Consider the following 23,300-nt stretch of genomic DNA (forward strand, 5'->3'; position numbering starts at 1 on the left):
ATTTAAAAAAATAATGACTTCAGTCGTATTTCTTTCGAACACTCTGGTACATGTGGTTAATGATTCTTAGGAACGTTATTATCACAATGCAACCTTTTTTTAACGTTAATGATTGAGATTTAGAAATGCGTCGATGCTTTATGTCTAGATGGCGGAATCTTTTTATTATTGTCACATTTTTCTATGGCATTTTTCAGCCACAATCGGGTTCAGTTGTCAATGTCACCGGAGCAAGAAATGTATTATTTTTATTACGATATAAGCGAAAATTATGGAATAAGATAGCTGGTTTGGCGATTCAACAAGTTGATATTGGTGGAAAAAAGGGAAAATAAAAATCTCGTACAACTTCAAACACAAAATGCCAAATCAATGTTACTATACAGTAGGCGAATTTATTGAAAACATAAATACTTTACTGTGGAATTAATTGCAAATCACTGTCAACAATATTTATAAGTTTTTTTTTCAATCGACTTATGTGACTGTTGGCTTTCGGGATGTTTAACAGGACAACATATTTACGTTTACCACTTCCCAATTTCAACTTTAGTTCGTGTCTTACAAGGGCCATTAATGAGGTATATAAAAAAAACATATTAAGAAGAAGCGGGAAAACCGTTTTGCTAGATCAAATGGTTTAGGTATTTACTATTAAATAACTGTCTTACAAAATATACGATACACCTAGGGATAATAAAAAATGTGCTAATGTGTTATATGATAGGATGTACTTTATCCGATCACATAAAATCCTGAAAACAGGTTAATAAATATACTTAATAAAAGGCCGAAATGAATTATTTAAGAATAAAATATCTAACTTTGTAGACATAATTTTTATATGGCGATATTTCACTTTAAGTACTACTGAGAATGTTCTAAATTTTAGTTTTCAATTGAAGCCTTATTATTCTATAGTTATTAAATTCACATGGATCCCAAAATTTGCAAATCGCCCAGCGATTTAACGACACGCCGCGCCGCCTGCTGCCCCGTCAGTCGCCATCGGGCGCTAGTCGACGTCGGATCTGTGTCAAATTTTCTCCGCCTGTTCTTATTTTATTCATATTAATTAATATACAGCGCGCGGATTGCGCTCCTTTCTCGCCTCCTAAACCTTAGATTCTTGTTGAAATTTCTCGCCTTAAATTAAAACAAACAGTTCAACAAAGCTAACGATTCGGCAAGACCAATTTATTGAGCCCAAACACGGTAATTCCACTCTTAATTTGTGAGGAATGGGGTAGTCTAGAAAGCCGAGGTAGCGTAATGGTTTGACCTACCGTCTCTCAAGCAGAGGCCGTGAGGTCGAATCTGAGCTCGCACTTCTGAGTTTCTCGGAACAAATTGGCGAAATTTAATTCGAAATCTTGTATGAACTTTTCTGTAAGGGAGAACATCATGATGAAACCTGCATGTCGAAGAAGATCCACAACCATCGGAAAACATGAAGGCCCAACCAGCATTAGGCCAGCGTGCGGTCTACGCCCTAAAACCTCGCCTGGAAGGAGATCCGTGCCCAGCAGTGGGACATATGGGTTTATGATGACGATAATGATGGAGTAGTCTGCCATTTGAGTGGACTACTCTGGTTCAAATCAGATCAAAGTTACCATATTATGTCATCGGATTTCCATGGTAATACTAATTTTATGACTGAAATTCCTGTTCTAACTGGGAAATGAGCTGATAATCTTTAAACTGCTGAACAAATGTTATCAAATATAGCTAAGAACAGTCCCGATTAAATTAGGTCTTAAGTAAATAAAAAAACGAGCTGGTGAAACATGAACTCACGACCATACTGCACCGTAGCATTAATTGCTCTTACCAACAAACCCACAAGTCAAGTAACCGTATTGTCGAAATTCTCCTATGTGTTTTGTTATAGATCCATGTACTGACTTTCGGCATTCGTCAAAGAAAAAAAAGAAAAAATCTGTGTTCAATCTTTGTATTAATAATCATAACAAAATTAGTTATAAAAAGTGGGAAAAAAACAAATAATAAAAAAACCGTCCATCCATTTTGGAGCTAGAATGCACACAAAGGATTGAAAATTACAAATTTATCGTAACGGACTAACGGATGGTCATACACAACTTTCAAAAGGGAAAGTTATCAAACTAAATAGCAAATAACAGAGTGCAGAATAACTTTCATGGATTTCTCACAAACAGCGCTACAGCACAAAAGCCGTTAAAAACCAAGAACAAAGATTCGCAACAAGCACGTAGAAAAATTCGTAAGACCTTATCGTTCCTCGTGCTGATGCTGGTTCGTTCCGTAACGCAGTTGGAAGAGCATCAACCACAGTATAGTGAAGGCGCTTGTTCGAATCCAGCTGGATCGAATGAATTTTTCTATGTTCGATATGTATTAATCATTAAATACCACATTATTCGAAAATCTCAGTGCAGACCTTTCAGTAAAAATAGAACCTAGATTCTCCTACATAGGACCCAATCGCCTGGACAACCTTGAGGGCTCAGCGGTTAAAGAGTCGGTTGGAAGCGAATTTTTCGTAATTGGTCCTATAAGGCTAGCACGACAAGGAGCGACTTTCGCGAGAGCAGAATAAAGCACGAGATATTGCATTTCTCTTTGCGAGGTTAGACTAGTTTTTAGGTTAGTTAGTATCTCGTGCTTCATGTCGCTCTCTACCTGTCTGGGTGTTATAGATTGTCTGGCACTATTATTCATCATACTCCTAAAGACGATTCCTCCACACCCTACGTTTTCACTCGCTTTTTTTTATTATTTGACTCCCAGCACAGTTGTCGACCTCTATAGGATAGTACTATGGGCGTTAGATAAGTTTCCAATATTTAATTTCTGGTAGGACCAATTTGGGAAGCAAAATTTACAAAAATTGTTCAAGTCGGGGTGGGTTAAGGTATAGAATTGAAAATCGTTGTAATTATTGTCACTGAATACGCTAAGTATATCATAAGCCAAATGTTTGGAACACATGCTATTTTAAATATTAAAAATGGACAGTGATTTGCAATTAAAAACTCATTGGTTTTTGTAAACCCCATGTGGGGAGTGATGGTCAGGCACAATTTTGTACATTTGTAATGTTTGGTGCTACATGGCTTCGTGGTGTACTTCTATGAGAAATAAATAACTGGAAAAACCATGCATGTTCATTATTAATGTTATTTTATTTACCTTAACATTTACTTGATAGAACACAATAAGGAGTATAAAAAAAGAAACGAAAAACGAAAGATACGAGTACGTCAGGGCCGCTGCTAGTGCATGTTCCTCACTACAACAAGGCATTTAAAAAAGGTCATGTGAAAATTTGCTGGAATATACGAGCCTGCTTAAAAGTGCTGATGCTATTGTAAATGAAAAAAATAATGAGCCTTTCTCTAGCATAAGCATAACTATAATAAGAATCATAATCAATTGTCCAAAATGTAAAAGGGCAAAAAATAACCGAAAAAGAAAATATTTTAAATGGTAGTTTCTTATTATTATTATTATATTATTATTATTTTTACGATTATAAACGTGAAAAATATTTTCAAGCTGCAATCTGATAAAACTTTGAACAGTTGCATGTTTCGCAATGTAACTATATTTTTACTTAATATCGATATAATCAATGATTACAATAAAAGATTGTATAAGGTCATAAATTTTGTAACAGTGGAAACACAATCTAAATCAAAATACTATTTTATGCAATCGTTGCTTAATGCGGGTTCTTAAAGTCGAGTACGGTATATATTAAAACTTAATAAATTTTATTAATTTAAATTAATTACCAAATAATTATATTAGTTATTAATTACTAAATTCAATTACTAACTTATTTATATTAATCACATTTTTTGCACACCCTCATACTCTAACTACCAAGTAATTGAGTAATTACTAATATTTAAATTAAATTCGTAACTAAGTAACTACATTAAATATTAATTAATTAATTAAACTTTAATTTAAATAATTTAACTTAATTTTAATTAATATACTTAACTATTTTAAGTTAATGTAATTATTTTATTTAAATTAATTTAGTTAATTTAATTGATTTAAGTTAATTGCAAATAATTAAAATAATTCTTGATTAATAACTAATTAAATTAATAATTATTAGTTAATAACTAATTAAATTAATAATTTAAATACAAAAAAAATATTTACTTTAATCGTAAATCAGTAAATTAATGAGTAATTGATTAAATTAAATTTGTAATAGATAATTAAAATTGTCGAAAGTGAGAACCTCCTCCTTTTCCCATAAGGTTTAGCATTCATACTTCGACAATGACATTTCTTTGTTTAAATTATGGACATCTAATTAAGATTCATACTATAAGCACTTACTTGAAATTTGACAGGTGTTTTGCTTTCCATAAGTTTTTTATTTTCAATCTCGAAACACAGGATCAGAAACACAGAAAACAGGGTCAAGAGCACGTCAAGCTTGCAACTCTATGCCGCTTACGATAAAACAGTCCAAAGAACAAAGTGTCAAGCTTGATGTGCTCTTGACTGTACCTAGCTTAGATATCACACGTACCTATAAAAAGTCGCGATTTTATTTAAATGTTAGTTGATCCACCGTTTCAAAGGCACAAGGATGTTATAAGTCACGTTGTAATAAGCTTATTTTCACGCCACCAATTTTTTTTTTTTCAGGAGAATCACAACTCTGACACTTGTTTAGATATATAGTTCTTTATTTTAAAAACAGTCGTTCCTTTTTTTCAGTTTTTTCAACTCTAGTATATGCCTTTGAGTGCGTTTAGGGTGAATCGCCACTTTCAGCTGTCATTCGTTCTGGGATCTTCTTAGATTTATGGAATTTATAGCTCCAAAATAATTTTTTTAATGTATCTCAGACGTCTTTGTCGAATAATCCTACCACCGCGTAGTACAAAACACCGTTTTAACCATGTTGGGGCAACCTGCAATGCGTGATATCAGTTTGCACCTCAACTGGACAGTTACTCAATTTATTGTACACTAAAAACTTAAAATTTAGAAAGAACTCGTTCGTTTCGTTTGAGGAAATTCGTAAATGGCATTTGATTACTCATATTTAAATATAACAATTATAATTGTAGAATTAGATAGCGAATTTTCCTAAAATGTAAAAATAAATAATAAATAAAGATACGTGTACATTCACATTTAGGGTCGTATTCTAGAACTCTACTCAACGCTCAAGTCAGGATTTGAGTATGGTTTAAAGCACTCGAAATCATACTCAAGTCCTTGCAATTAGAATCGTATTTCCAGTGCTTGTGTTGCCAGTGCAATCCTGACTTGAGCATTGAATAGCGTTCTAGAATACGACCCTAAGACACGTTTGTACAACACAAATCGAAGTTCGATTAAGGGACATATGCTACGATGAAATATATAGGTAGTACACAGAGTGTTTGGCAGATGGACCGACAAAGATTTTCAGGAGTTTGGGGGTCATTTGCTAGCTTTTACCCACTGACCCCATGTTCTAAGTATCACGGTAAAGAAATATGATTTTTTAAATTTTTTGTTGATTACACGAAATATTGTCTTTACATCGTAATAACTTCTTGTTTTTTGCTTTTATAGCACCATATAATTTTTGTTGTATTCTGTACGATAGATACTGCCATTCTAAATAAAATCATAATTGTAAAGACATTGTAAATATTCTTAAATAAATTACTTGTGAGCTTTTAAAGTTAAAAAAAATTAAATAAAGCAATATAAATGTCAACTTCTAAATTAATTTAAACAAAAACTAAACATGATTTTGAAATTAGCTTTATTTTAAAATATGCTACATGTCAATTAAAAACTACTCGACACATGTTCAAAATAAAGATATTACAAAAAAGCTCCGTGCGAAGTAAATTACGAATTACGTGATTAAAATAAGAGATAATAAAAAAGGCGTTTAATGTTGGATTTTTTTATTGTTAACTATTACAAATTTTGCTCAAATTATCCGCCTCTACTTTGCATTCATGCCAGACATTTTTTCTTATTTCAACATTCTTTACCAAATTGTATTTCTTCTTTCATGATATCAAAAGCGGCGCTAATTCTTTCTATCAGAACTTCTTTTGATGGCACCTCTGTAGCATAAACCTAGCTCCTTTGCACGTCCCCAGACATAAAAATCCAAGGGTGTCAAGTCTGGGGACCGTGCAGGCCAGGGAATAGGACCGTCTCTGCCAATTCAAGTCCTGCCGTACCATTCGCTGGTAATGTGCCAGAAAGCCGTCATTTTGAAATAAAATTGGCACATCTTCTAAAAATGGTAACACTAATTCAGATAAGTACCTCATTTTCTCCGATCCACCACGTAACCATGTAACTATGAGGTTAGCGGGCAAAAGCTAGCAAATGACCCCCCAAACCCCTAAAAAACTTTTGTCAGTCCATCTGTCAAACATTCTGTATACACAACGCTTGCAACTCACTAGTTTCCGAGATGCAGAAATAACATATAAAGATTCCATAGCTAATTCTAATCCATAAAAAGATAACGATGTTGTACAAACAACTTCCTTTTTATATTACACTCTGTAAAAAGTGCATAAAATATATTTTTTAAATTCTTTTAAATTTCTCTTCCTTTTTTATGTTTTTATAAATTAACTGTAATAATCGTTTAAATCTAACTGAAAGTATCTAGACGATGAAAATCATAAATTTTAATCGATTTCAGCTAGAATTATTATCAATGTTACTTTATAGCCAAGATAGTGACTTTAATTGAAATTATTTATAGGTATAACTCTAAGCGCCCAGTTACACGAGGAGAAAGTTTTCGCCGCGTGGCTACCGCCCCGTTACCGCGCCTTCATGTACATTAATGGCGAATCTGAATTCTATTTACTAGGCAACAACATTTAAATTCCTCTGAACAATTCAACCCGGTCTCGCCCACGTGTCCGGGATGCTCATTTAAGTTAAAACACTTATTTAAATAAATAGAGCGTATTTTGCCATGACAGTTAGACGCACGCGGTTGCTGCGCGGCGGCAACGCGAACTCCGCTCGGCGACCGCGCGACGGCCGCGCGGGATGAACATAATGAAATTCGTGTCGAGTACAGCGCCCTAAAAGTAAAAGATTTAGGACTATGATGAATGTGGTTTAAAATACTCATAATGTCTCAAAGAATCCTCTCCTGAAATGCCTACAATATAACACAAACCACTGCACATGATTTGAAATTGGTAATAAATGTAGGTACTGCGTCATTTAGGTGGACAGTGTCGTCGCGGATTATACTTACGTTAACAGATATTTCTTTAAAAAGAAGTAACAAAAATATCGCACATAAAATAACGATGAAAATCGTTTTCACATAAACGAACTTTTTACAAATTTTGTCTTAGTGTCAACTTCTTGCATTTAAAAAATATGTTTATTTTAGACACGGTGCCAAAGCGTGCTGTTGACAACTAGTGATGAACCCTTAAACAAACGTTGTAACTAACTACTGTATAACTATACAGTACTAATAAAGCAAGTATACGAGTACAAGCGATAAATATTCTATCTTCTTCCGTTTACAATTGTTGCGATGTCAGTTGTAATGAAAACTAGTGAATCTTGATAATATTTATAAATAAATAATGTATTGAAAAAGGCGTCATTTCAAGTTTAAAAAGAAATACGTAAGTACCTATTTACCTATACCGATTATACGTACACGCATTTAGAAAAGTATATCGTCTTTACTGACTTGTAACTTTGAAAAGTCACGGACTCGTTAGTTACAAGGATGTTGTAGTACCGCCATGTATTTTTTATGTATGCCTAACATACCTTATTGTTACCCAAAATAAACAAGATACAAGTTTGGTCTAAGAGTAAAAAATGGCAAAAGTAATTGCAAATCATAATGTTTATTCATAGCACGTAAGACTGCATCTAATTTCATTTCATAGATACGTAGAACAGATAGACGTATCTAGGACTAGAAACAACGTAAACTGAGTGAAGTGACCTAAAAGCTGGAACGGCGGGCGCCTTTTAACTTGTCTCACTTTTGAAATAGACACCAGCTTTCTTAAAACTCCGAACGTCGAATGCCACGTTTAGGTACGTTATGTTTTTAACCGATTTTATCTAAGGTAAAGTTCGTGTCTCTTTTATAATGTACTGCGCATTTTCATATCTTTTTATCGTTAATGAAATTATCATGGTTTCGGGGTCCTTTAACTTATTGCATTTAAAGCTCAATTCTTGTCGGTGTAGAGTTCACATTTCTCTTCTTCTTGATTTGTTTTTCATGTTACTTACCTTATATCTGACTGCTATTGACGTACATTGTGTATGTACACACGTGTCACTTACCTTCAAACATTGTTTTACATGAAATCATCAGGCCGCTCAATGTGGCTCTACATATTCCGTCTTCTATTATCTGTGGTACCTTACCATTAAAAATGAATATACAAAGATTCTATACACGTTGCAGAAGCTAATCGACATTATTCGTACCTGTAATAGATACAGTCGAAATCAGAGTAATTTTTCAAAGCCATTAACAGTAGCTATTACGGCTGCTCCATAACAAAAGCTAGTAAGTGTTCAGACAAGTTCAGACAAAATTTTACAGGAGAGACTAAAAATCGCGAACACAAATCAAGGTCGCTCTTAAACAATTTTCCTTTTAACAAAAAGTAATAGTATTAGGTAGAGTACCAATCAACCAATATAATCGATGTCACAGTAATGATCCCAACTTATATATTACATATTTTACACTTATTGACTTTGAACATTTATATACATTTAGATATTGCATTAAAAATTTTGGAATAAAGATTGATTTTGTTTGACTAAGTACTTTTATTAATAAAACAACTAATATTTTGAGTATGAGTAAAGTACATTATCAACTAATTGCCAATTCAAATACCCAGTAAAAGCGCTTTAACTACTTTAAAACCTAGCAAGTCTCAAATACTTGCTGTTTTGAATTGGTTAAAGTACCTACAAGATTTTTGACTGTTCACGAACCAGACAGATGCGCCTTACTAGGTTTTATGGTTTCCAAACGTCTCATAAATTGTAGAATTTTGATGCGGCTGTTACTGTTAGGTAAGTACTGATTATAGAAGTAGTATTCCGTTAACAAATTATTTCAAAAATTGGTCCCTTACTAGGTTTTGCTCTGGAACAGCCGATTACATGTGTTTCCGCTATGACCGACGTCGTACGTGTACGCCTTCGTACACTGTATACGTTCTAGCTTGTTGTGATATCACATTGTTACACATTTTGCTAAATGTTTTCAAACAATCTGTCACTTTTTATTTCTCAGACTCAGAACATCCAATAAGTAATCAGAGAATTTCTTGTGTATTGGTCACTGTAACCGCTAGTTTTTCAATTATCTTTTAATAGCTGCCCGTAATGCACAGTACATTTCATTATAGATACGTGATACGTGTAGTCCTACTTACATATGTGATATTTTGAAATTGTTGAAGTGTGAATGAAATTAATAAAACCCAGTAATGTAATAAATCAAATGTTTACCTGTGAAACTAATTCGAAAAATGTATTATGATTAGCCTTTAAGAATAGGCACGTAAGGTACCTTCACACGCAAACATAAAATGATACGTCATATTTGGAACAAAAAAATTAACATTTTTAACGTTTTGAAACGAAAATTTTGTCTCATTTGTCATCTTATGTACATTTATCGGTAAGTTGAAAAAGGTTCAAATTAAATTGAATCAAAGAAATAAAAACCCATTTTTTACATGATTTTGTTCCTAACGATATTTTTGAGATCTTTTGTATGGAAAGCCAAGAAGAATGGAATACGTTTATTTTCCAGAATACAGTAACAATAAAGGTCTTAAGTAAAATTAGGTACCTACATTGTATTCAACCCGCAAGCAGATGTGCAAATATTAATAGGATTTCATGTTTGGTCTGTATCGTTAATTGCACTTCAAATTAATGTAAATTTGTATTTCAAAATTCCAATTATTCTTTATTACTACAGAAGCAATGTGTCAAAAGCCATTTTGTCAATTGTAATTTAAAAGTATGTCCTTGTAACAATTTAATTTCATGTGAAACGAAAAGGTAGCAATATTTCCCTGCACGTACTCTTTCACACCCTTACCGAGGATATAACTATAGAATATATATATAACTAGAGAAATAGAGACAAAATAAGGGCCATCCATCTGTGTTTTCGTCTCCGTATATTCCAAAAATATTCTGTGTTTATTGTAATAAAGATAATATTTCTAACTATGGTGTTCCATTCGGTGATGTGGGTAAACAGCAAAATATCTAATTACAAAACAAACGGAATCACATTTCATCGGTAATCAAATATGAAATATGTGATTTTTAAATTCTCGTCCATTAATTAATTGTTAGTTGTTTCCAATTCGGGCTGGCCAATTGGAGCGCCGTTGTCACCGTAATGATTTGGCAGAATAGTTTCAAACAAATTAAATGACATGTCTGTATTTCTGGTTATATACTCGGTGCACACCCCCGACTTACTCAGGAAAGAAATGCGAAAGTAGTGGCTAGCCTAACCTTGAAAGTAGTTTGCATAAGGCACTTTCGGCGCATAGTGTAAAGGCTAAAAGAGACCGACCAACATGAAGCAAGTTTGGGAGAGGCGCATGTTCCATCATGATAACACAAGATCTTAAGACGGATGCATGTTTGAGACATTTCGATAAACTATGTGATCGTATAAAGTTCCGCCAGCGTCAATTTGATGAACCGTATCGCAAAACACTAGAAAAACAATGTTATTGTTTATTTATTGTATCTTATGGTGATCGGAATTGAGTTAATTTATTTAAAGTATCAACGTTTTCTTAGTACGGATTTACTTATTTCGTCATCAATGGTTATAAAATTCTTCTTTTTTTACTGTTTATTTTCTGAACATTCCAAAATATAGGTAGACTCATGTTTATTTTTTAAATGGCTAAAGTATTTAAATACGTAAACAACCAATGTAGTTTGGTATTGTTTGACATAATAATTTTTAGCAAATAGGTAGGTAGGAAAAAATAATTTTCACGTCTCATACTCTTAAAGTTCGTATTTATGCTGGGTGAAGGCTGCATGAAATAGGATTTTATGCTCAAGTCATTGACTTACAATTATATGTAAGTCAATGGCTCTAGTGCATAGAATAGGATTTTATGCTCTAGTGCACAAAATAAAAAACCATCACATTAAATATGTCTAATTGTTGTAATTTTACATTCAATATTATTAAATATTCGTTTATTTGTAATATTGCTGTTTAATTTCCTCGCAATCGAAGTGAAAAGCAGAGTGTATAACTCGTTCATGAAACCCATTTCACCCTCGACTTAAGTCCGAGAAGCACCAGGATTTGTGGAAGGGAATGTCCGCGTTATTCTTTACTTTAGCTAAATTAACTCCCTCAATTCCGATCAATGCTTATGACACATAACTCACTTTTTATAAATTGGCCCATTAAATAGCCTCAAACCTAGATCCATCTTTTGAGCCTAATGTTAAAAATGACTTTTGACGCAGGTCTTCAAGGTCGTACATGGAGATGTCTTATACGAACAGAAAACATCTACATCTACCGGCGGCGTTAGTGTGTATTAACTACCGAACTCTTGCGGCGATAGCGGTGGTCGGATCAGCCTTAACTATTTTTTATTACTTAGGGTTGCCAGTGTGAGTATTATGTCAGAATATCGAATAAGGTTATATACAAGGTTATTTGTAAAATATTAACAATCTCTTCTCCACAGGGAGACAAATAAGGACAGCCTTATCCCACGCTAGGTCGGCACAACGTGTGTTTTTCTTCCACTCTCCCCTATCAGCCGGCATTTCAATACGTATGTGAGAAGTGGACAAATCAACAACTCTTGTTCCATGACTTTTTAGAAAACATAATAGACTTACCAAAATTTCCTTTTGAGTTTTTGTTGTTCTAAATGACACTTTTTAGGTCTGTACTTGGTGGTAACTTGTTTACCTACCTGGCGCGCCTCCGCCTACCGCGTTCTTTCATTTGCTGCCGCACAGAGTTATCACCGTTTAGAGCGATCTATTTAAACATTTTTGTTGTTGTGCAAAAGTAAAATGTGATATTATTAAAAGTCGTGGAACAGAAGTTGTTGTTTATGTTATTAGTAATACAGTCCTGCGAGATTGTTAGTGTTTGACAATAACGCTGTATATTTATCGAGTTTTTTAGATTAGCGGCCTATCTGCATATCACGAATATCTAATCCTTCAGATTGTTTAAAAAAAAATGATGCGTGTCAGGCGCGCAAATCGTATACCTACCAGCTAATATAGTTACGTCATTATGTTTTATTTACAATAAAATTTTGCACGGTCCTGAATACTGTTGCGTAATAAATAAATCAAATCTTGGGCACCGTTCTTAAAAGTCAACGATATGCTGTAAATAATAAATAATTTAACTAAAGCAATCTTTAAACCAAACCTCGTGGGGAGAGGTGTTCATCACATCTGTCGACTCATCACAACGTACCAAAACATTGATGCAGATGTAAAAAAAGTTATCGTGAGAAAAAAATTAAGTATAATAATTTAAATAACATCAAGTAAATGCCCAAATACGATTTATATTTTTTTATAGATTATTACCATAAGTGTTTGTGAATTGACGCAGTAATTACAAAATAATAACAATTTCCAAGTCTAGCAGCGACAGCCAAAGCAATTTCAAATTGAAACAAACAAGTTTTATTAACACAAATGTGACTGGACTTTTACCATTTTAGTGCTGTTTTTGCGTGTACAGATTAGCTTGGATTTCCTCCAGCCCTTAACACTATTTCCTAACTTTTTCACTTTCTATCCATAGTATACATATATCCCTCTTGTGAATGCGAGCTCTGATAGTATTTTTCCTTTACAAATTAGAAGTGCTTTTTGTATGATACTAAATAACGCGACGAACAAGTCAGGCAGGCAGGCAGTTGCAGTGCCACTCAGAGCTTTAAATCGCAAAGATCCGTGGGGCACTGCCAAAGCACCCTGAGACAAGTTGACAAGTCTAATGTGCCTGTAATCCCACCAGCACCCTTACCCTTCAAAACCGGAAAGCAGTAATACTCACATTACTGCTTGGCGGCAGAAATAAGTAAAGTGGCAGTACTTCCCTGGAACTCTTTCACAAAGTGCTCTACAGTTACAAAACTGCTACTTCAATAAAAATTTTTGGGCCTAATTCGCAATACACAAAACGACACCGCCTATATACATCAGTGGTCTAGTAAATTATCTCTGAAAGTATGCAAATTGTACAATTATTTGTTGGCTCTGTCAAAATTCTGAAACCATGTGGTGCGTCCGCTGGCGTGAACACGAGGGACTCCAAAGTTTAGTAGGGTAGATTTATAATATATTTATTTAAGTCAAGGAAGATTGGGCGAGAATCGCATGTAGGTACAGATTACCAGCAAAGTCAAAGCCTTCCCAATCCCAAAACAGTTTTGTCTGTAAGTGGAGAAAGTACCTCTAGCTGGGCCTGTCTTTTGTTTAGTCGGCCTCTTTTTTGTAAAAACCTTTTGTTTATAAAAAAAATATGACCTAGCCCTTAAACGCCTTGTTTATGAGAACAAGCAGACTGCTGGTGGCTGCTTCTGAACGCTGTGAAATGTACGCAAAAATGACCCTTAATTTGGTAACGTGTCAACTTTGCTTCTAATATTGTCTAATAACTAGGAATAGACTGATGATCTTTACAACCTAGGAGATGTTCAAATCATCCCTACTGATTAGCGTTAACAAAAAAACAAAAGCTCTTTGAGGTCAGTCCATCTGTTTGGTAGTGACGATGGGCGTCCCGCAAGGTACCATTCTAAGTCCATTTTTGTTTTTAGTTTATATTAATGGCTTACTTACCTAGCCTCGTGAAGAGCATGAGATAGTATTGTTTGCAGATGATACTTCTTTATTATTTAAACTTAAAAGGCACCAATGTTCCTATAACGATGTAAACAATGTTCTATCCAAGGTAATAGATAGGTCTCCAGTTAATAACCTGCTTCTTAATGAGAAAAAACAAATTATGTGAAATTTATACTATCCGTTACTAACGTTAGACAGACAGTCACAAACAGTGTACGCGATTAAAAAATACGAAAACTTTCAGACGTCGAAACCGCTAGATTGGTTTACTACAGCTACTTTCACAATTTAATAACATAGAGTTTTGCTTTGTGTTAATGCCGCTTTGTCCTACAAAAACGTGCGGTTAGAGCAATTTACAATCTGGGTCCTGGAGTGTCTTTGAGAGATACTTTATTTTAGGAATAATTATTTTATGAAAAATAAAAACAAACATAATATCAATAAGAAGAGTAAAAATCATCTTGTCCTTGAAAATCGCTTCCACAAAGCCACAAACTCATTTAATGATACGCGTTTATAATTTCCGGTTGATATTCAAATTTCACAATTCACGAGGTTTAAAACTATAGTGAAACAAAAGCATTTACTAAACGTTATTTAACAGCTTCCGCGTACTTGGATGACAAAAATCCGCGGTAGTGACCCATTTAGCCTTAGAGGTGTTTAGCTTTTGTAGGTACCTAGTCTCGATCCGTAAGTTTGAAATAAATACTGTAAATATGATAAATGTTCTTGCTCATTCTAGAGTAGAGTTTTATCAATAAGACGACTTCAAGTGTAATTTGCTTACTTATGAAATAAAGATTATTTGACTCTACTTGATGCCACAGACAGACATAGAGTCAGACATAACCATCCTTTTTGCTTACAGAAACCGCAATGTCTTCCCGCCAAATATACTGGAATTCAATAGACTACGGAATAAAATAACTAAACCATTGTCTGGTATGTATGGAATTCGGTATGTTAAAAATTGTACGTTTCTAATAAGATCATTGCTTTGGAGACATATCTCCTTCTTCTTCGAAATGAATAAGGTAGTTTTGCAAAAATAAAATATAAACTATTACAACGCCATTAGCAAGTAGCGTAACTCCCTTTTTTTGTATATAAGATCATTGAATACCTTTTCTCGCTTCTTGCCCGTGGACCACATGGCTGATTCGCCTGGGTGGCCCACGGGCAATTATTCCTTCCCGTGGTTCACCAATGTCCACTTGGGTGGACTATGGGCACTTATTTCTTCCCGTGGTTCACCTAGGACTTTTCTTTTCTGAGTCACCTTGTTATTAAAACTCCTTTAACATTTCGATTGCAAAGATATATAGGACTACTTTATTGTCTATTAATTGACAATTTGATGAATTTTTCATGTATGGCAGTTGATGCCTGAAGGACTAAAATACGAGTAAATTAAATTTAAAAAAGTATAAAATGACCAGTGAAGAACTTAATTTTTTTCCGAGAATAGGTGGCAATAATAACAAGTTTAGAAAAGATTATTGTTGATCTCTAAAAATACCAGAGACAGTTTTGTTTTTCTTATATCTTTACTTTCATTTCAATCAGCCAGATGGTCCACGGGCAAGAAGCGCTCCTTCTCTACCCTATTCCAATAACATTTCAATATTCTTTTTTTTTCTATCATAAACACTCAAGTAAAAGATTGAGCTTTTTTTTTAATCCTGGCTTTTTGCGGTTAGCGTTTCAGCCACTTACAAAGGGTTTTGACTTCTTCTTAAAACGGGGAAACGTATACAATTGAATAATGAAATTTGGTAACGGGAATAGGAAGTTGGAGAAAGAGTGAAAAAGGGATCCGGCGTGTAACAATAAGGGGACTTCTTTTCACCTTCAATGACGTCATAAGTAGAGATGGGAAAACTGCTTATTTTTTAAACGTTTAAACATTATGCTTTTTTTAAAAAAGCGTGCTTTTTAAACGCTGTTTAGTTAGAAGCTAACAAAATCGTTTAGAAAACGTCTGAGCGCACATTTTTTTTTCCATCCTCTAAGAAACGCACATAGACTGTTATGTTAAAAAAAGCTAGCAACGTTGTGTTGATAGCGAAACGCAAGAGTAGACCACTAAAGGTTTTAAGATAAGTAAGTTTTTTGTAAAAAAACGAAATAATATATAAAATATATAATAATATATATATAAATAAAATATTATTTATGACATAATATTATTATATTAATATTTTGTTTATTGGCGTTTAAAAGCGTTTAAAAACATAAGTTGTTTAATTTTTGTAGTTGTTAACCGTTGAAGTGGAAAAAACTGCTTATATTTTTAACGTTAAAACGTACGTTTAAAAAGCGTGCTTGTAAAAGCGATTTTCACTTATACGCTTAAAAAGTCGTTTAGAAAAACGTTTAAGCGCATAGACTTTATGTTTAAAAAAGCTTGCAACCTTATGTTGAATTAATTTTAGTAAACATAGATGGTGCTACTTGAAACTTAGGCGCGTTGTAAAAATGATACGGTTGAGTAGGTACTCAACCACTGGTCAGTTGTATAGGTATATAACTGACCAGTGACCAACGCTTACACTTAAAATGAAAAGCGTGCTTATGCGCTTATTTTAAAAAGCAGACTTTTTTAAGTGCTTTTCGTTTAAACGCCCACCTCTAGTCATAAGGTATCCAGTCCAGTGGCGGGCCATTCGCTCTGGGCCTTTTGGAGGGAAGTGTCGTTTTTATTTTGACTTTCAATTATTTTGTGAAATCTAGTTTAAAGTGAAATAGGATAGTGCTATTGTGCCTTAATCGAAGATTGAAACGCGAAATATTCAATTATTTTTCGTGAAATTACTGACGCGGTAATGATAATATGTAGTGATACATAAAATGTACGAAAGTGATATAGGAAGATTATTGTTATATGATGCGGTGCAGTGCGGCCCGCCATAATGTGCGTGAGCCTTTACAATATTTAGGTACTTTGACTTATTTCTAGTTATCATCAGTGAATTTTTTGTCACGATTGGCCGCCCTAGGCCCGGGCCTACAGAGCCTTAGGGCAAATCCGCCACTGATCCAGTCTCTTTAGTAGAAAATCTTATAAATATACGCGATTTAAATCCGAAAATTGTTTCATTTCCTATATGTAATAATCGGGAAAACCTAAGAACTCGAAAATCTTATAATTTAAACGAAACCAAGCTGTCAGCATAATTGTTTACAAGTATAATAATCATTGAAACCAAGTATCAATGTATTCGTAGTAGAGATAAAACAGATATCCGGTAACTATCCGGTATCCGGCCTATCCAGTATAATTTTACTTTCCGGCCGGATACCAGATAGTAGATAATATCCGGCCGGTTGCCGGATGTTTAAAACGGAGAAAAATTTATAACCAGTACGCCAAATAAATTGATTTATTGATTAAATATGATAGTAATACGATAAAAGGAAACGATTGTTTCTAAGTAATCTGTTTATTACTTGTAACTGAATGAACTATGAAGTTAGATAACGCTATCTGTAAATTTAGTACTCAAATTTCAATATAGCCAAATTATGGTGAATGAACACCAGTTTTTTCTATGTAAGTGGTAAAAGTTTCTATTAATTTTCATAAACAAAACCAGCTTCAGAAGATAGTTTTTCACTATAAACTCTTGCAAACTTTGTTAAATTCTAAGTACTACATGTTATTGCCAGACGACCAAATGAAAGAATCGCGATCACTGTCGATTTTAACTGTTTTTAAATATAATGTGTACCCACAATAATGAAACGGTAAGTAGATTAATTTTTTTTTTTTTGGAAATCTAAAATCAAGGTTTAGAATTATATGCACAAACAAATTAATAAAACTATATTGAAATAAAATAATAACGGGCGTATCAATGCTAGGCTTATACTTACAACAACTAGAAATTTTAATATAGCCAAAAGAATGATGTAATTGCTTTTTGTCCTTCTCCACCTCGAGAAATTTGCATTCGGCACGACAAACAAACAGCACTGATATTAAAATATTGCCAAATTTGCGCTGAATTTCACTGTTTACATTTTTCTGTTATGTATTTGTTTGTATTATTGAATAAATTAATCGTTTTTATAAAAACCAGGTGACCACAACAAATCAAATCGTGAATGTGAAAGTGCAATCATTCACTAATCAATCACTCAAGCAGTGGGTCAGATATCCGGCGTCCGGATATCCGGTTATCCAGGCTCTGTGCTCGCCGGATATCCAGTATCCGGTCAAATCACTGTCCGTTTCATCTCTAATTCGTAGTATCGACTTGAACTCAAAGCTTCTATATTCACGGCATTGAACTTTTCTAATTTTAGCTACCGACCGATTAGAACTTTCAAGACCTTGATGAGGAAAACAACTTTTCTCAATAAGTTCTGGCAGTCTGGTCTGGGTGTTGGAAGAAGCGTCCCGGATTTCATTTTGTTATTCTGGTACTCAAAGTGTTATTTGTGTAATTGTTTAGCAAATTATTATTTGAAGATTTTCCATACTTACCAACCAAGGTTTTAGCCCCCAGATGAAGGAAAATACGTGAATTCAAATTTTTAGAAATCTCACATTTTTTGTCAGACGTCGAGTATATACCACCAGAACTAGAGACGAATTAAGGAGGTAAATGGGCCTTATATCACTTTTAAATATCAACTCTCGTTTGCACTGAAATCACAAATTAGAAAGGTGAAATAGTACATACAGCGCCAACAACTAACCTTTGTACGTTTCCGTATATTCCAAAAATATTCTGTATTTATTGTAGGAGGGAGGCTGTTACATTCGGTGGTGTGGGAAAAACAGCAAAACGTATAATAACAAACAAACGGAACTACATTTCATCGGTAAATATTAAATATGTCATTTTTCAATTCTCGTCCATTATAGCAAAGCTCAAGTTAAACTGGTCGATTTGAAAAGAAACAATTGAGAACACCCATCAATTGTTTCGAATTCGAGCTGGCCAATCGGAGCGCAGTTGTCACCGTAATGATATGGCCGAATAGTTTTTAAACAAATTAAATGACATTTCATCTCCATTTCTGGTTATATACTCGATGTTGTTAGACTATTCTAACAACGTAAGAAACTGGCAAGCCTGGTGAAGCGGGGACGAATGCAGGACTGCACGAGAGTAGCGTGTTGGGATGGCATATACAGGGGCTTTACTCCCGTTCTCTGACCGATATCCGTCCGAAACAATTACTAAAAGTAATAATACTCGACCAAATTAAAGGACGCTACTAGTATTTATGTGGTCAGTGCATGATGTGAATGAAGCTTCAAACTTGACATTGTCTTGATTTGCTCGAGTATTACTTATTTGAGAGCAATTGTTTCGGACGGATGTCGCATGGAGACTGGACCTCCTGAAACCGCTCAACATCAACAGAAAAAATATATAAATTGTATAAAAAGCTAGACCAATTATATTTTATTTGGTGATTGTACGAAATTTGTAGAAGGAAGGATAAAAAATCTGGGAATATAAATTTTCTAATGATAATATTATTGGTTAATAGGACTACGATCACCAGTTGCGATACTATGTATGATTTTTTCTTTATAATATCAAGTTACGAGACGAACAAATCGTGCGCCTCATGGTAAGCTACACGCCTGCCCATAACAGGTGCAGTGCCACTCAGAGCTTTAAGTCGCAAAGATCTGAGGCGCACTACTTCTGCGCCCGTCACCCTGACACATAAGTTGACAAGTCTTATGTGCCTGTAATTTCACCAGCACCCTTCAAAACCGGAGCACAGTAATGCTGACTTTTTTTCTTTATTTTTTAGAGGGTTTATCCACCCCCATAGGAACATGGCACCACTTAAACACACTACGTACTAAATACTGATAATTATCTACATTTTATACGTTTTTGTACCATGCGGTACAACGCTCTGGCGACTTTGGATGTAGGGTTAGCCAGTAAGCTGTTACACGTACCCACACTTAGTACTAGCAAGTTGAATTTCATGCCCAACTGAAAAGCCTCTCAGTCTCGCTCCGGACACATTCCACGAGGACGTGGTGTACGTCTCCCAACTGCTCTATTTGTAACAAGAGGGGGGTTGTTAAAAATAGAGCAGTTGGGAGACGTTGTCTTAGCCATCAAGTGGGCGAAACTGTTTAGTGAGATATGGCCCGAGCGAAGACGGAAAGCTGTTATGATTTCATTTCTACTCATGTCTGCTGCATCAATCCAAAGGTAGTTGGGGAGGCTAGGCTGTATTGTTTTATACCAGGTACACTTTGTAACAGATCTCTCGTCGAAGTTTTCATTCCAAAGTTTCTCACTCTCTTTTTTAGACAGGTGAAATAGATCCGAAAAATATCGTAAGCATCCATAATAATCCCCATCGACACTGGCCTGTGTAACCTAAAGATCTACTTTTTCGATCTACTTCAACCTAACATGGGCTGGGATCCATTGCAGAACGACTAATTTATTAGCGCGTGTTAATTTACTGATGGAGTCTAATACAGTGTAGGCTTTCGGTGTTCCTCGAAAACTCGAGATACACCGAGCCAAGTGTTGAAGTGAGCTTCTTGAATCCGTTACGATAACAAAATGCTGACATTACTACTTGGTGGCAGAAATAGATAAGGTGGCAGTACTCCCTGGGCGAACTCTTTCACAAGGAGCTCTACCGCTACTCGGACTGGTCATGACCAGTCCATTTCATGAATCATTCGTAGGTTTATGAACCAGTCCGACAGTAAACACTGTTTTTTGATTTTTTTACTAGTATTTGGAACGTGATAAGTCTTTATTTTCATTTTACAGACGAAGCGAAGCCGCAATGGACTTGGATTTGCAGTAACGAGAAATGCGAGCGCACTACAGCTAAGGAAAACTTAGACCTAGTGTCTCTTCCTACATGTAATGCACTTTGCTCCTCAGCCGTAATATGGCCAAAACCAACCGGACAATTAAAACTAAGCAATACAGTCTTACCGTTAAATTTCCATTTCACTCTCGAAATATCAACATCACCGTCAAAAGAAGTTTCCGAACATCTCCAAAAAGCTTTTTTTCTTTTTGAGCAAGATTTAAGTAAATATAAAAAAGTTCAAAAGCAACCGGACAGTATGTATGCTGTGTACTCTTTATTAATTAGTGTATCAGTAAAAGGGGACAAAGACCCCCGTTTAAGACTGAATACTGATGAGAGCTACGAAATATACGTCGCACCATCAAAAAGAGGTGACGTTATAGAAGTTACTGTATCAGCAAAATCTTTCTGTGGCGCAAGACACGGGTTCGAAACATTATCACAACTAATTTGGTTCGACCCTTATAACGACTCGTTACTCATGATAGACACAGCGGTTGTCAAAGATAAACCTAGCTTTCATTACCGCGGATTGTTATTAGACACTGCAAGAAACTACTTTCCTGTGAGTGACATCTTAAGGACCATCGATGCAATGGCAGCAACGAAGTTGAATACCTTTCATTGGCATGCCGTTGATACTCAGTCGTTTCCGTTAAAATTGAACAGTACAATGAAACTTGCTAAGTATGGGGCTTATGGATCAAGTTCAGTATACACGAGAGACGATGTTCAAACGATTGTGAGTCACGCAAGACTACGTGGCATTCGCGTAGTGATAGAAATTGATGCGCCTGGCCATGTTGGCAGTGCTTGGAATTGGGGTCCGAAAGAAGGTCTCGGAGATTTAGCTTATTGTATCGAAAATGAGCCATGGTGGAAATACTGTGGAGAGCCACCCTGCGGTCAACTCAATCCGCATAATCCACACGTATTGAATATTCTAGAAAATATTTACACAGAAATAATACAACTAACTGGTGTCGACGACGTATTTCATTTAGGCGGTGATGAAGTGACTCAACGCTGTTGGACAGAACACTTACCAGAGTGCGTAAATAAGCCGTTATGTGCAACCGATGATGCTTGGATCGATTTCGTGCATAAAGCTTATAAGGCACTGGAGCGAGCTAACGGAGGAAAAGCGCCTAACCTGACGATGGTATGGTCATCACGACTAACTAAATGGCCATATTTGAAAACGCAGAGAAAGTTCGCAATACAGTTCTGGGATTTAATGGATTCACAAGACATGTTAATGCTTCTGATGAAAGGATTTCGTTTGGTATTATCTCATGCGTATCCTTTGTATTTGGACTGTGGTTTTGGCAGTTGGCGCAGCGATGGCGAAAGCCATTGTGGTAATTATGTAAAATGGCAAGATATATATAATAATCCTCCTTATACGCCAAATACATTGCATATTGTAGGCGGAGAGGCTTGCTTGTGGAGTGAACAAGTTGGACCTACGGATTTAGATGGACGATTGTGGCCAAGAGGAGCGGCGTTCGGAGAGAAAATGTGGACGCACCCGAAATTATACGCAAATGAATCTGTCAAATTAAGACTTGACGTTCATAGATCTCGGCTAGTAGCGAGAGGCATTCGCGCCGGACCCATATTCCCACGATGGTGTTCGGAAAATCCGTATAAATGTATTTAGGTGGAACAAATAATTTAGTATATGAATACTTGAACCGTTTGTGAACATTAGGCTCAATTTAGCTTGTATGCAAATGCGAAGTTTCGTAACGAAATTGTACATAGCATAATGAACTGTATGTCGATTGTGTAACGTACAAACTAGATACTATAGCTGCGGGAAATCCCGAGACTGCGCGAGAATTCTCCGAAAGACGCGCGACGTTTTTTTATTTGGTTCGAATCTAGTTTGTGTTACACAATTGGCGATAAAGTTCATATTGCCATGGTTACAAAAATCCGCGGCAATGGAAATTAAGCCTTAAATTAATGACTACTAGGCAAATTCTTGCTATAAGTTCAGTTACTAAAAGAAGTCTGACAGCCCATAGTGTAATATTTCCGCACACTTCACTTATAAAATATAATAAAGCTTTACAGTGCTGACAGTCAAGAACTAATTTTAATTTCAAATAGTAGATATTTTTCCGGAAAAATTACTGAAAAATTGGAAAATATAATTCCAAGGTTCATGTTATGTTGTACGTTTGATATATCTTTTAAAGTTTTATTTGGCATGAATTTATAAATAAAATAAAATTGTATAGCTAAAAGCATGAGCAAAACGCGATTTTAATTAATGAACAACGAAAAACAAGAATCGTACCTACGTAAGGTAAAAGAAAAACTATAATGGCTCCATCATTTTCGTTCAGTATCTTCAACTTTTGACAGGTGTCAACCATTAAATGTAGGAAAATATAGGAAAAATATTGACAGAAATATACATGAAATATATAAATATATTTTTGAAAAATATTATCTTTCCAAAAAGATTTTTTTTATTAAACTAGGATGAAAGTGTTTTAAAAGAAAACAGAATATTAGTGAGAAAGTCATTGTGTAATAACACTATTGTAAAATCG

The 23,300-nt window shown here is 34.9% G+C and overlaps 1 protein-coding gene across 1 annotated transcript; it reads left to right on the forward strand.

Annotated features, from left to right (window-relative positions):
• Positions 1–11,423: 11,423 nt before the first annotated feature.
• LOC113230999 (chitooligosaccharidolytic beta-N-acetylglucosaminidase-like) lies at positions 11,424–23,087 on the forward strand. Its single transcript, XM_026465128.1, has 3 exons — positions 11,424–11,685; positions 14,777–14,850; positions 20,685–23,087. The coding sequence occupies exons 1-3, from the start codon at positions 11,552–11,554 to the stop codon at positions 22,394–22,396; spliced, it is 1,920 nt and encodes a 639-aa protein (XP_026320913.1). The 5' UTR covers positions 11,424–11,551; the 3' UTR covers positions 22,397–23,087.
• Positions 23,088–23,300: the final 213 nt, after the last annotated feature.

The sequence above is a fragment of the Hyposmocoma kahamanoa genome, unplaced genomic scaffold (assembly GCF_003589595.1).
Source record: "Hyposmocoma kahamanoa isolate Upper Pololo Valley unplaced genomic scaffold, ASM358959v1 64, whole genome shotgun sequence".
NCBI classification, from domain to species: Eukaryota; Metazoa; Arthropoda; class Insecta; order Lepidoptera; family Cosmopterigidae; genus Hyposmocoma; species Hyposmocoma kahamanoa.